This window comes from Vicia villosa, linkage group LG5, assembly GCF_029867415.1.
Source record: "Vicia villosa cultivar HV-30 ecotype Madison, WI linkage group LG5, Vvil1.0, whole genome shotgun sequence".
In the NCBI taxonomy this organism is placed as follows: Eukaryota; Viridiplantae; Streptophyta; class Magnoliopsida; order Fabales; family Fabaceae; genus Vicia; species Vicia villosa.
In genome coordinates this window covers 39188541-39201441 of record NC_081184.1, presented here as the reverse complement: position 1 = coordinate 39201441, position 12901 = coordinate 39188541, and the positions used below count along the sequence as shown (strand labels likewise).

Below are 12901 nucleotides of genomic sequence, written 5' to 3'. Positions count from 1 at the left end.
GCCCAGGAAATCTCCAGCCTGCACAAAGAAAGCACATTTAAGGGGATTCATCTTTAAGCCATGTTTTCTCATTCTCTCGAATGATTGGCTTAGATGATCGAGATGATTGTAATCTGAGACAGATTTCACAACGATGTCATCTATGTATACTTGCATGAATGTTTCTATAAAATCATGAAATATAGAATTCATTGCTCTCTGATAGGTTGCCCTAGCATTCTTTAAACCGAAAGGCATTACAACCCACTCATAGGTGCCTATTGCCCCTGGGCAACGAAAAGCTGTTTTAGACACATCTTCTTCTGCAATGAAAATCTGATTATAACTAGAGTATCCATCCAACATACTTAGATATTCGAAGCTTGCGGCTGAATCTACTAACATTTCTGCCACAGGCATGGGATATTCATCCTTAGAAGTTGCTGCATTCAGATCACGAAAATCTATGCATACTCTTAATGAACCATTCTTTTTAATAACTGGTACAATATTAGCAATCCATTCGACATACCTTGTGGTTCTGATGAACTTACATCGTAGGAGTCTTTCGACCTCTGCTTTAATCTTCGAATGAATTTCCGGTGCGAACCTTCTAGGAGTTTGCTTGATGGGCTTTTTTCCTTCCTTTATGGGTAACTTTAATTCGACCAAATCGCGCCCTAAACCAGGCATCTCATCGTAATCCCATGCAAAGCAATCTTTGTTCTCCTTCAACAACGCGACCACTTTTGACTTCAGCGTTGGCGCTAGTTTCACACTGACGTATGTTACCCTTTTTTGATCTCCATCTCCGAGATTCACTTCTTCGAGTGGATTGATCGCGACTTTACGTGTCTATTAATCTGATGACTACAAGTGCACAGTCGTGTCGTGTAGTTTTAAAAGATATCGAATCCACAGGGACTATGAATCGATCTACCGTTATCTAAAGTTACTATGTAAAGCTAAGGCTGCTAATAATTTGACTGTTCCTAAGGGAGAGTGATTGTGAATAGTAAGAAATATAATAATAAACAGATATCAGTATGTATTTCGTTTAACTTTAGGTGATCCGATGGTCCATTGGCTAATGCATAATTCAATTAAAAAATCTTTACTAATTCAATTGGTTAAAAATCCTCGTCTCAAACTCTTAATGTACGCTTTCGCCATCCCATTAGATATTAGAAAAGCTTTTTGGAAACAACGTAATTAATAAAATGCCTGTTTTATGAAGTTGTTATCTATTTAAATCTCCTAATCTCAAACTTTCGCTCTGTTGACTCGGAACATGCTAATATCCCTAACGTACGCTTTCGCCATCCCGCTCGGGTGTAAAAACAATTTTTGAAAATAAATAAGTTTCTAATTAGTTTTAATACGCTTTCGCCATCCTTAAAACTAATGTCCTATGTCTACTATCCAGTTAAAGATCTCAAACTTTTGCTCTATTGATTTTAACCTTTGACCGTCTTAAGCCCTCAAACTTTCGCTCTATTGGTTTTAAGACTTACTAATTAAATTAGACATACAAACCAAAAACAAGTGATAATTAACAAAACATAATTAAGCCAATTTATTTCGGATCCCACAGTTAACTTACTTTACATACCGATACCTTAGTAAATTAGCCAGACATATTAATACGGTTAAGCATGCATAAATTAATTTGGCTTATAATAAAAGGCATGTTAATGGGCATAAAATATATCATGCAATAACTATATAAATAAAGGCGGTAAATATTAAACCTGAATTAAATAAATTGCAATTGAATCTTCGAGTACTGAACTTCCACCACAGGTTGGCTGGATCGTTCTTCAGAATTTAAACGGACGGAAATTAAAACAAGGAAATAAAAGCGATAAATCTAACGTAAGGCTAGATTTATAAAAGGTTCACAACAATTTCCGGTGTAGAAATCGTTGTGAGAAAAATAGACTGTTTGAATGAAAGCAAGAAGAAAATATAAAGCACGGTACAATTTCGGCAGCACTTCGTTAGTAGGAAATCGGACATTGAGAACTGAGGTGACTGCTTCTATTTATAGGGGAGCTTCTGCAGTTGGGATACGTGGAAAGAGGAAGCTCAGCTGACTTGGACTTGGAGACGTGTGTCTCCACTTCATCAGGAAGCTCCTTTGAATGACTTGAGACGTGCATCTCAAGTGGAGAAAATGTAGGGGACTGGAGACGTGCGTCTCCCTTTTGCTGACGTGGCCAATGAGACGTTGGAGACGTGCGTCTCCACTTGCTTGTGTGGTTTGGGCCACGCACATTTGATTCTCAGTGGGTTGGCTTGTCTCTTTTGGGCCTTATTTGCACCTCCTCTTCACTTCAGCACCCATTTATCATCTTTTAGGCATAAAAAGTGGCCGTTTTAGCTCCATTTCCTCTCCTTTTCACAAATAGTCGTAATAAGAGTGTAAAACCTGAAACAAAGCAAAAACTCGCGTAATATCATAATAAATCAACATAATAAACGGAAAATGCTATCAATATCTATGGAATTCAAGCTAAATATACGATATAAAATCGTGTTATCAAATTCCCCCATACTTGAACCTTTGCTTGTCCTCAAGCAAAATAATAAAATAAAGATAGGAGGACAGTGAAATGAAATTCGCTTCCACCACGTCGTTCGGTCATACTCAGCTACATAGTGTTCTTGTTTGAAAATAATGTTGCAGATCCTAGCAATAAGCTTATAGTAGCGACACTAGACAACTCCCAGCATGCATACCGATCCGAATCATGCCATTATAGCTTGACCTTGACTCGTCATCATGTTTTACCCTTTTCATTCGCGCGCAATCACATTAAGCCCTTTATCTTGACACGCACATAGCAGAGTAGTCGGTTAGTGACTATGATCCTTCTTATGGAGTTCTGGCACAATTATGTGGTATACTCCTTAGCGCTCATTTGTAGATTGTGGGGAATCGGACAATAGTCCTTCCTACCAAGTTCAGTACCAGATGACTTCTGAACCAATCAACAATGAGTTTTTAAATTCTTTGTATTTGAGATTTGTGACCGTTAGGTTAAATGATCTTGTGAGGATCACCTTACTTAGTAAGCACATTTCTTTTTAGCGGTTAAACACATAATTATTATTATGAGGATCATACACTTATATTCATCGACTCTCTAAGTAGTTGGTATCTAAGACGGTGCCGACTGCTAGAATAAACTACTAAGGGTTACTTCAAAAATTAAAGTCGATGGTTTCGGTATAAAGGGTATTCAAATCGGTTGCGCATACTTGGGGGTTTTAGAGTGTTGGACAATAAGGATATTGACTTGAATCTTTATCAATTTCTATGCGTTGAGTGTTTGAGTAGCTTCGTATTTCTCGAGCGTGTGGGGTTTGCGTTTATCGTTTTGGAGTAAAAATTTTGTTATGGCTCAAGAAAATGGAAGAAATTGTAATAACTACGGAATTATACATATAATACTTGAAATTCCATAAATATTCTTTATTGAATTAGAAAAACATTACAATGAAGGGAAATAAAACTGAAAGGAAGGGAAATAAACTAAAAGGAAATAAAACTAAAACAAGTAATACGACTCCCCCAGACTTAAATGATGCAGTATCCTCAATGCATGCCAACTACTCCTCAGTGTTGCGGTTGCGAGAACTGCTTGCGCCTCTTGTACGAACACGGCGACGTCTATCAGTAGGAGAGCCATTTACACCAATGTTAAGATCATGAAATTGTGTAGCAATTTCAGTGTATTGACCTTCGTTCCTAATAGCATAGTCACGGTGCTCTTGTTGGATCTCTCGAATGAGCCTTAGTGTTTCAGTTTGATTTGTCTGCATAGCTTGAAAGAGTTGATCTTGGCGTTGAATTGCAGCATACATGGCATCAAGAGTGATAGGCGGAGGGTTGTTTTGAGGAGGTTGGTTGACATCAGCTTGTTCTTGGTTGAGTTCTTCTTCATTTGCATCCACAAGTTCATTAGGATGTTCAGGTTGGTTTTCTTGAGGATTTTCATTAATGAGCCTCCAACGCTGAACATAACGGATGTTGATTTGTTCTGGGCATGGCAGAATGACATAAGGAATCAGAACTTTGTTGACGACCAAAGTATACTGGCCATCATGGCGGGGTGAAACCAAGTGGGAGTCACGACAGTAGGTGAGGTCGAGTGATTGAGCAGGCATCATGAGATGAGAGAGGGAGATGAGGTCATCACCAAGACCTAAGGCACAGGCCAAGGAAGTAATAATTCCGCCAAACAGAAAGGGGTTTGTAGCGGGTGCGTTGATGCAACCTTGGATGTGTTAGAGCATAAAAGGTGCGGCATTGAAACGGATATTGTTAAGCGCACAGTAGAGGAAAAATAATTCATTTTGGTTTACCTTGTGGTTGTTGGATCTTGCAAAAATGGTGTGCCCCAAAACACGTTGAAAATAACGTATAGCGGGGTTTTGAATGTGAGAAGCATGTAGAGCCCTCCAACCAGTAGGAACTTCGCCAGTAAGATTAAACCAAAATTCGAAAGCAAGTTCTTCCCAAGATCGGCCATTGAGTTCTTGAAAGATTGTGCAGAGAGCATTGGGTGCATTATTAAAATGCAAGTACGTAGCCACGACTTCTTGATCCAGAGTAAATTCACGGTTGAACATCCTAAATTGGATGCTACCGGTTAAGAGTGGTTGATCAGAAGGAGTGCCGTAGTTGAAAGAGCTCAAGAACTCTAAGACGAGCGGCTCATAAATTGGTACGGGTTCGGTACAAAGATGGTGTAGGCTAGATTTAGTGAGTAAACGGGTGACACCATCAATGAGACCCAGAGTATCTAGACATTCGATGTTCACAAATTTTGTGGGAACAACCGAACGTTCATAGAATGCAAGGTATTTGGTTCTTTGAGCATCGTTGTCATCCTCTCGAAAGATAGTATTTGCAAGGTTAGGAGGTGGCCTCTCTGGATACACACTACGGATGATTGAACGTGGAGGCATGATGAGTTTGAAAAGAAAAATAGTATGGAGAGTAGAAGAGTAGAAAATGGTTTGGAGGTTGTGAAGAAGAAGAGTGGTGGTGGTGTGGTTTTATAGTGAGGTTTGAAAATGGTGTGGTTAATGGAGAATTAAAATGGAATTATGGTGGTGTTTGAAGTTTGAATGGAATGGAGAAATGGGAAATGATGTGGAGTTAAGGAGGTGAATGATGGAGGATGAATGAGGTTAATGGTGTTTAAATGGAAGAAATAATGGGGAGAATGAAGAATTTTGAATTTTGAAATTCAAATTCAAAATTCAAAATGGAGTTATGGTGGTTCTGCTGCGTGGTCAAACGCAGACTGCTAGCCTTGGGAGACGCGCGTCTCAGGCAGTCAGTCTGCTGGGGGACAGGGCATGGAGACGGGCGTCTCCTGTCCTTTGCGTGCAGTGTGCTGGTCCCACATGATTGGAGACGTGCGTCTCCATGCTTAGGCAGGTGGCTGTCACGCGTGCATGGGTGTGGACCAGTTCTGACATAGGATTTATTAGAGAATAGCATAGATTGGAATATGGGATGTTACTATAAACAGCAAAATACCAGACTGAATGAGTTATATGCATTTATAAATATATAGCAGTCAGGCAGCAGAATATTATAACACAGTAGCAGTAATGAATAAAATATTGCATTTCAAATTAAAAACTGGTACTGAATGTTGACAGAATTAGAGTGTAAAAGTGCAGAAAATTTAAAATTCTAAACTAGGAATTAGAAATTGCTAAAACTAGAAATAAAATCTAATAATCTAAACGGTAACATCTAGCCACGTCTATTGTTGTGCACATTAGAATAAATGTGTTTGAAAACTTCGTCAAATTGAGCATTGACGGTGTCGATGAAATCGAAGAAGTGCATTTGCAAAGTGTGTAGCTCGTTGCGCACATGTTGTACATCTTGTTGTAGTGCAGTGATGGCTTGCTCATGTGTGTTCTGATTAGGCATTCTTTGGTTCACTAATGTGGTGGATGTAGCGGGTTGATGAGGTTCAAGCTCGACATCAGTCATATCAACAGTATAATCATCAGTAGGAGTCTCAGGCTCATACTCGGAAATGGGTTCATCTTCATGAAGAGGTTCATAATCAGGAATGGGTTCATCTTCAGGGAGAGGCTCATAGTATCCGGGAGGAGTGTCAGGTTCAGATTCCGATACGTGCATTTCCTCATCAAAATGTTCATAAGCTTGTGGGGTTTCAGTTGAATCTTCTCCTTCCATTCCTTATCTGATAGATAATGTTTTCCAGACTTCCCACTTGGTCGACCACCACTGTTTAGGAGGGACATTGTAGGTAGGATGTCATCATGGTCTGAACGAGGATTGTTACTAATATTTGTAGTTGGCAACAAACCAAATGAGTTGAAATAATGAGAACAAAAGTAATTTGTCTCACGATGTATATAGTCGGTGCATATGGAACCTTCAACTCTAGCCTTATTTGTCACTGCCCTCTTTGAGACTCCCATAAATCTACACATTCAATCATCCCACATCTATTAGGTTATGATAAACAAGTAATCACTAAAAAAAAGCAACCACAACAATTACCTTTCGAATGGATACATCCACCGGTATTGTACTGGACCACCTAGCATCGCTTCTTTAGCAAGATGGATCGGAAGATGCTCCATTGAGTCAAAGAACCCCGGTGGAAAAATCCTTTCTAACTTGCATATGATAACTGAAATATTCTCATCCAATTTAACTAAGTCATCCATCCTTAACGTATTGCAACAAAGATCTTTGAAGAATCGACTTAGCTCGGTTAATGGTTTCCAAACCGAATCCGGCAACGAGCGAAATGCAATTGGGAGTAAGCACTCCATGAAAACATGACAATCATGGCTCTTCATCCCATGCACCGTACCCTTTTCGACATTGGCACACCTAGAGAGGTTTGAAGCATAACCATCTGGAGTTCTCAATTCCTTCAACCATTTACAAACCAACTTAACTTCAGGTTTGGTCAGAGTGTAGCTTGCCTTTGGTTTACCCCTCTTTCCATTAGCTAAGGGTTGGAGCTCCAAGTCCCCACGAAAGCATAATTCAGCCAAATCTTCCCTTGCCTTTTCGTTATCCTTTGTTTTGTCCTTAACATTCATGACAGTGTTAAATATATTATCGAATACATTTTTTTCTATGTGCATCACATCAAGGTTGTGCCTTAACAAGTTATCCTTCCAATATGGGAGATCCCAAAAAATACTTCGCTTTTTCCAATTATGATCAACTCCATACCCTTCGAACTCTTTCCATTTTGCTTCCCATCCAATTTCAGTCACTTTTGGAAAACTACTTATTACCGCCCATATATCTTGCCCTGTGGAAATAGGAGGTGGGTCATCTTTCACAACCCTATTTTTTATGAAACTTCTTTTACTCCTTCTGAAAGAGTGATTAGTTGGCAAGAAACGACGATGACAGTCAAACCAAGAATTCTTATGGCCTTTTTTCAAGGTAAAAGCATCTGTGTGTTCCATACAATGAGGGCATGCCAGCTTACCTTGTGTTCCCCACCCAGATAACATACCATAGGCCGGAAAATCATTAATTGTCCACATCAAACAGGCTTTCATGATGAAGTTTTGTTTTGTGGATATATCATATGTCAAAACTCCACTGGACCATAATTGACATAGATCATCAATCAATGGTTGCAAGTAGACATCTATCTTCAATTTAGGGTTGTGAGGTCCGGGTATGAGACAAGTTAGAAACAAGTATGGTTTGGTCATGCACATTTCAGGGGGAAGATTGTATGGAGTAACTACTATTGGCCAACATGAGTATGGAGAAGCCGATGCTTGAATGTAAGGAGTAAATCCATCTGAACACAGACCTAATCTTACATTTCTGGGTTCTCTAGCAAAGTCAGGATGTACATCATCAAAATGTTTCCACGCTTTTCCATCAGACGGATGGCGAAGGACGTTTGAACTATTTTTGTTTATGTGATGCCATCTCATTTCAGTTGCTGACTCAGTTGATGCATATAGTCTTTGTAATCTAGGAATGATTGGGAAATAAAACATCCTCTTCACCGGGACATCTGTGTACTTTCCCATGCCAGTCCTGCGAGGAATGAACCTAGGAGCATTACAAAATTTGCACCCAGACAACTTGCTATCATCCTTGTAGTATAACATACAACCATTCTTACAACAATCAATCTTCTTAACCTTTAGCCCTAACTTAGACACCAACTGTGATGCTTGGTAATAGTTCTCAGGCAAACATTTTTGAACTGGACATACACTTTTAAGCATTTGGGCAACAAAATCTAAACCTTTTTGTGGAACATGCCAGTTAGACCTAATTTCAAGAAGTTGAGTAGATATTGATAACATAGACTGGGTAGCACCCTCATAAATGGGTTTGTTGAAAGATATCAACTTTTCATAAAACTGTTTAGCTTCTTCGTTGGGAAACTCATCCTCCGAAAATTCCTCTTGTTGCATGTTATCATTCGCGTGAGAGAAACCTCCATGAGGCCTAAAAGCATCATACACCATCTGATCCATTGCCTCAAACTGGTCAGCATGACGCACATGCTCACTACTATTTAAACCATCCCCTGTATCAATATTGACCTCCACTTCTCCATGTTGAGTCCAAATCCAATAGTTTGGTTGAAATCCATCTCGATACAGGTGTAGTCTTACATTAGTTGCTGTACTTATCTTGCCACACTTGCAATTTATGCATGGACACCTTATCCCTCCCTCTGATTTACAAATGGATTGTTTTAAAGCCCTCTTCACAAAATTTTTAACCCCACGAACAAACTCTTCTTTCAATCCGTGTCTATCAGAATATGCTCTATTATACATCCAAGTACGATCCATTTTCTATATGGAAAACAATTAACATGTGAGTCACTAAACATTAAAATATATCTTGTTAGGACTGAACCGGTTCACCGAACTGGTACGACAGTTCAGTTTAATTCAGAGTAAAGAAAACCAAAGAATTATTTTCTCATGTATCCTATTGTAAGAGATGATGCATTTAATTTTCTAAGTTAGTGCATTTAATCAAGGATAACAAGATAATTTAACCAAAACGATAAACACAATGATGTATCCAAAGGGTGAATAAATCACGTCGGACCACAAACTAGTTCACATGTCTTATATTATATGTTGAAAACAATGTGAATAAGTCAGTTTGGGTGCATGTAACATTAGACGCTCCAACTTCCAACCATTAAGTGTAGTGGAGCGTTCCAACCATTAAGTGTAGTTTGTTTGATGTACTTGAGTTGAAGAACTTGCCTTCAAATTCAATTTTAGAGGAACTAGTATGTTTCGTGTTCCAATTTTTGAACTTAACTATACTCAAAATAAATACTAATACATTGTTGGTCCCAAAACTATAATGGCATTATTTAAAAAGGAAGTGGAACAGTACAAACAATGCAATTCTTTTTTCCTATTATGTTTATGTTTTAATTAAATTTCTATTACAAAATATTGTGCCACTGTCATGGAAAGTAAAGAGACCAACAAACAAGCTAAGTTTCAATGTCATTAAGAATTTTCAAATGTTATTTTCCTTTTGGTTAATATGTCAGTTTTGGTTATATATATATATATATATATATATATATATATATATATATATATATATATATATATATATATATATATATATATATATATATATATATATATATCATTGCATGTAACCCATTCCTGCATCAACCAACATACATCTACTGTTTGTTTATTTCATAAGTTAACCAAACTTTACCTAAGCATTCATTATCAAGCAATGTATCTAATTTATATTAAGCTTACATTCATTATACATTCATCGACCAATGAATTAAAAAATAATCTCTTTCCACTGAGTTAAAATTTATTGCATCTAGAGAAATATGTAAAGAAATATTAGTATTTTTAGTCCAAACTGGTTCCATTCCATGTAGAAGGAAATAGTTAATTCTTGAAATTTTAAGCTTATCTATTGGCACCACTCCTTTCATTTACCTATAGCTTTTCATTTCAAAGGTTAACTCAAAGTCAGTTATTTACAAGACTTTGCTGACAAAATAAAATGCAAACAAGTTGGTTAGAAGTGTGACTCATTTATAACTTTCAAATTTACACTTGAAAAGAGGTAGAGAAATAGATTAGAAACTTCATTTGATCAGGCGATATTGAAAAAGGAAAATTTGTGATAGTTTCTTAGCAGAAATTTCTTGATATTGTGTATATGGAAGTTGCATCTTCAACTAATGGAACACTTCGCAAAGATCATGCTCATATTTTAAACACTGTATTAAGAAAGTAAGTGCATATATATAATGATCAGTTGGCAATTAGTATTGTGAAATGTGATTAATTATTGATAGATTATGTGAAATTTTTTGAATTATTCAGAATTAGAATGCTTTAATACATAACTACAAACATGGATTTTCAACAACCTGGAGTCGTGTCTGTGTTTCCAAGTCACATTATGAAGCTTCACACAATATGTTCTTGGGATTTTCTTAACTCACAAACTCATATTGAAATTGTCAACAAGCTCTCTAATTCTTCCTCTTCGTCAAACATCATAGACACAAGTTGGTTATTATTCAAGTATTGAACTAAAGAGCATAGTAGTTTCCTAATTTGAATAATTAGTTAATTAATTAAACAATAAGAAATATTCAAGGTCAGTAGTAGTTAATGAATAGTTGTCACTGGTCATTTTAAACACTTGCTGTTATCACTGAGAAATAATACCCAAATTACATTTTATTCATCACTGGGATTTTATAGATAGGTGACTTGCCCAAGTGTAACAAGCCCTTGTTAGAACTATATTCTTCTAAACCTGATCAAACAAACCTATGTGTATATTATAATTCAACTCTCTTTTCCATACTTTTAACATTCAACATAGTTTCAATCTGTTAGATAATCTCAAAGCACAAGATCAAAATGTTAACTATAAAACATATACTTCATTGAAAGGTTAAAAATACATATATTATATTTATATTGACTTCTACACATTAGTATTTTAATTACTTCTACAAACCACTATTCTCGACGGTGGATATCCCACCATACCGACCGCTTCGCGGCGCCATTATAACATATTGTGGCAGAAAACACCGAATATCAACCTATATTTACCATTATGGCGGAATAATATGAGAGAGAGAGAGAGAGAGAGATTACCTGGTTTCAAATTTTGAATTAAGAAGCAGAACCAAAGGTCAATGTACAAGTCAACTTATGCTTGAATGAGTGAATGATGTCCAAGCTGGAAATATTCAGAATCAGAACTTACACGTCAATGTGTCTATCTCAAGTTATGCAACCAAAGGAAAAAAAGGAAATAATAGTAACAGATGACATACATATTTTAAACCAGAAAGCAATCAGATCAAACAAATTACTTAGAGACGCGTATGTGTTAGTGATATAATTAAAATGAAAGTGTCCAACAAGAACTAAGAGATAATGATGTTGTACTAAACAATCTCTATTAAATAGAATAGAGTGACAGAAAAATCAATTTGTAAGAAATTCTTCCAACTAAGGGCTAGTTTGTGTGGGCTTTAAAAAAAGTGATTCTTTCATTTTATTTTCAGAAATGATTTTTATAAATCACAAATGGCAGAAAGACTCTTAATAAAGATTCAATTTGTATTAAAGTGTGCTATGTTGAGAAGCGAGAAAAACCAGAAGTCACTGCAGTTAGTAAATTGAAACCATTAAAATTATGGAGCTAAGAAGCATACACTACTGTACACGAAGAAGAAGTGCATAGCAATAGTGATAAATTGGAGAAGTTAATTCCTTCGACGATGCTTAGGGTTTTGCTCGTTGAACCCGATGATTCATCCGACGATGCTTAGGGTTTTTTGTTTCTTAAGAGATGAAAGAAAATTAGAGATGAAAAGCAGAGGGAAGAGGTAGAGGGAAAGGGGAAAAAAATACCTGATGAACTTTAATCAAATATAATGGATGATCTTCCAGTTGGTTCACCCCATTCCAGTTGGTTCAACTATCGTACGAAGAGATGAAAATTAGGAGAATCGATTAGGATTTTAGGATTTTGATTTTTTGTTTGATTTCAGGTTATTGATATCTGGGCTGGTTTTAGGGTTTTTACGAAAAAGTAAGAGAATGAAAAAAAGAAGTGGGAAAACGAAGAGGGAAATGAAAAAGAGAAGAGAGGGAAAATGAATTTTGGGTATTATTAGAACCAAAGAATGAATAAATCAAATCACTGAACTTAGTGTTAAACTAACTTTGATAGATGAAATGGTTAACATGTTAATCCCAATTCAACATGTCCTGGGATCGAAACCTTATGGGCACAGTATTTTAATTTTTGTAAATTCTCAGCAAGGTGTCTACTTACTAATACAAATAATCATTCGTGTCTATTAAAAAATATAAATTAATAGTTAGCCTCGGTGAACCGTGTCTACATAATAATGACAATAATAATTATTACTTAGCCTCTACAACAACCGTGTCTATTAGATTAAATATATAAATTATTAAAAGTTAGCCTCGGTTAAGCCTTGACAAATATATAAAAAAAATTAATTCAAAAATTAGAAAATAACTAGCCTCGCATCGGCCGTGTCTAATGAATTAAATAAAAATAAATTTCAAATGCAACTATGAAATACCTTTTTAGCTTCTGGGTAGCTTGGGCTTTACCGAGGCTACTTAGCCTCGGTGTCGGTGGCCGAGGCTAAATCCAAAGCTAAAATGAAGTTTTCTAGTAGTGGTACGCTTTCGCCATCCCGCTCGGGTGTAAAAACAATTTTTGAAAATAAATAAGTTTCTAATTAGTTTTAATACGCTTTCGCCATCCTTAAGACTAATTTCCTATGTCTACTATCCAGTTAAAGATCTCAAACTTTCGCTCTATTGATTTTAACCTTTG

The 12901-nt window shown here is 36.6% G+C and overlaps 1 protein-coding gene across 2 annotated transcripts; it reads right to left on the bottom strand.

The window, feature by feature from the left end:
- Window positions 1-5977: 5977 nt before the first annotated feature.
- Window positions 5978-12213, bottom strand: LOC131601592 (uncharacterized). 2 transcript variants are annotated; one of them, XM_058873451.1, is made up of 4 exons: window positions 11938-12213; window positions 11173-11257; window positions 6545-8844; window positions 5978-6466 (listed from the first exon to the last, which is right to left on the bottom strand). In XM_058873451.1, exons 3-4 carry the CDS (start codon window positions 8839-8841, stop codon window positions 6001-6003), a joined length of 2763 nt encoding a protein of 920 aa, XP_058729434.1. In that variant the 5' UTR covers window positions 8842-8844; window positions 11173-11257; window positions 11938-12213; the 3' UTR covers window positions 5978-6000. The 2 variants fall into 2 exon arrangements, with proteins under 2 accessions (XP_058729434.1, XP_058729433.1); XM_058873450.1 differs by having other exon boundaries at window positions 6545-11257.
- Window positions 12214-12901: the final 688 nt, after the last annotated feature.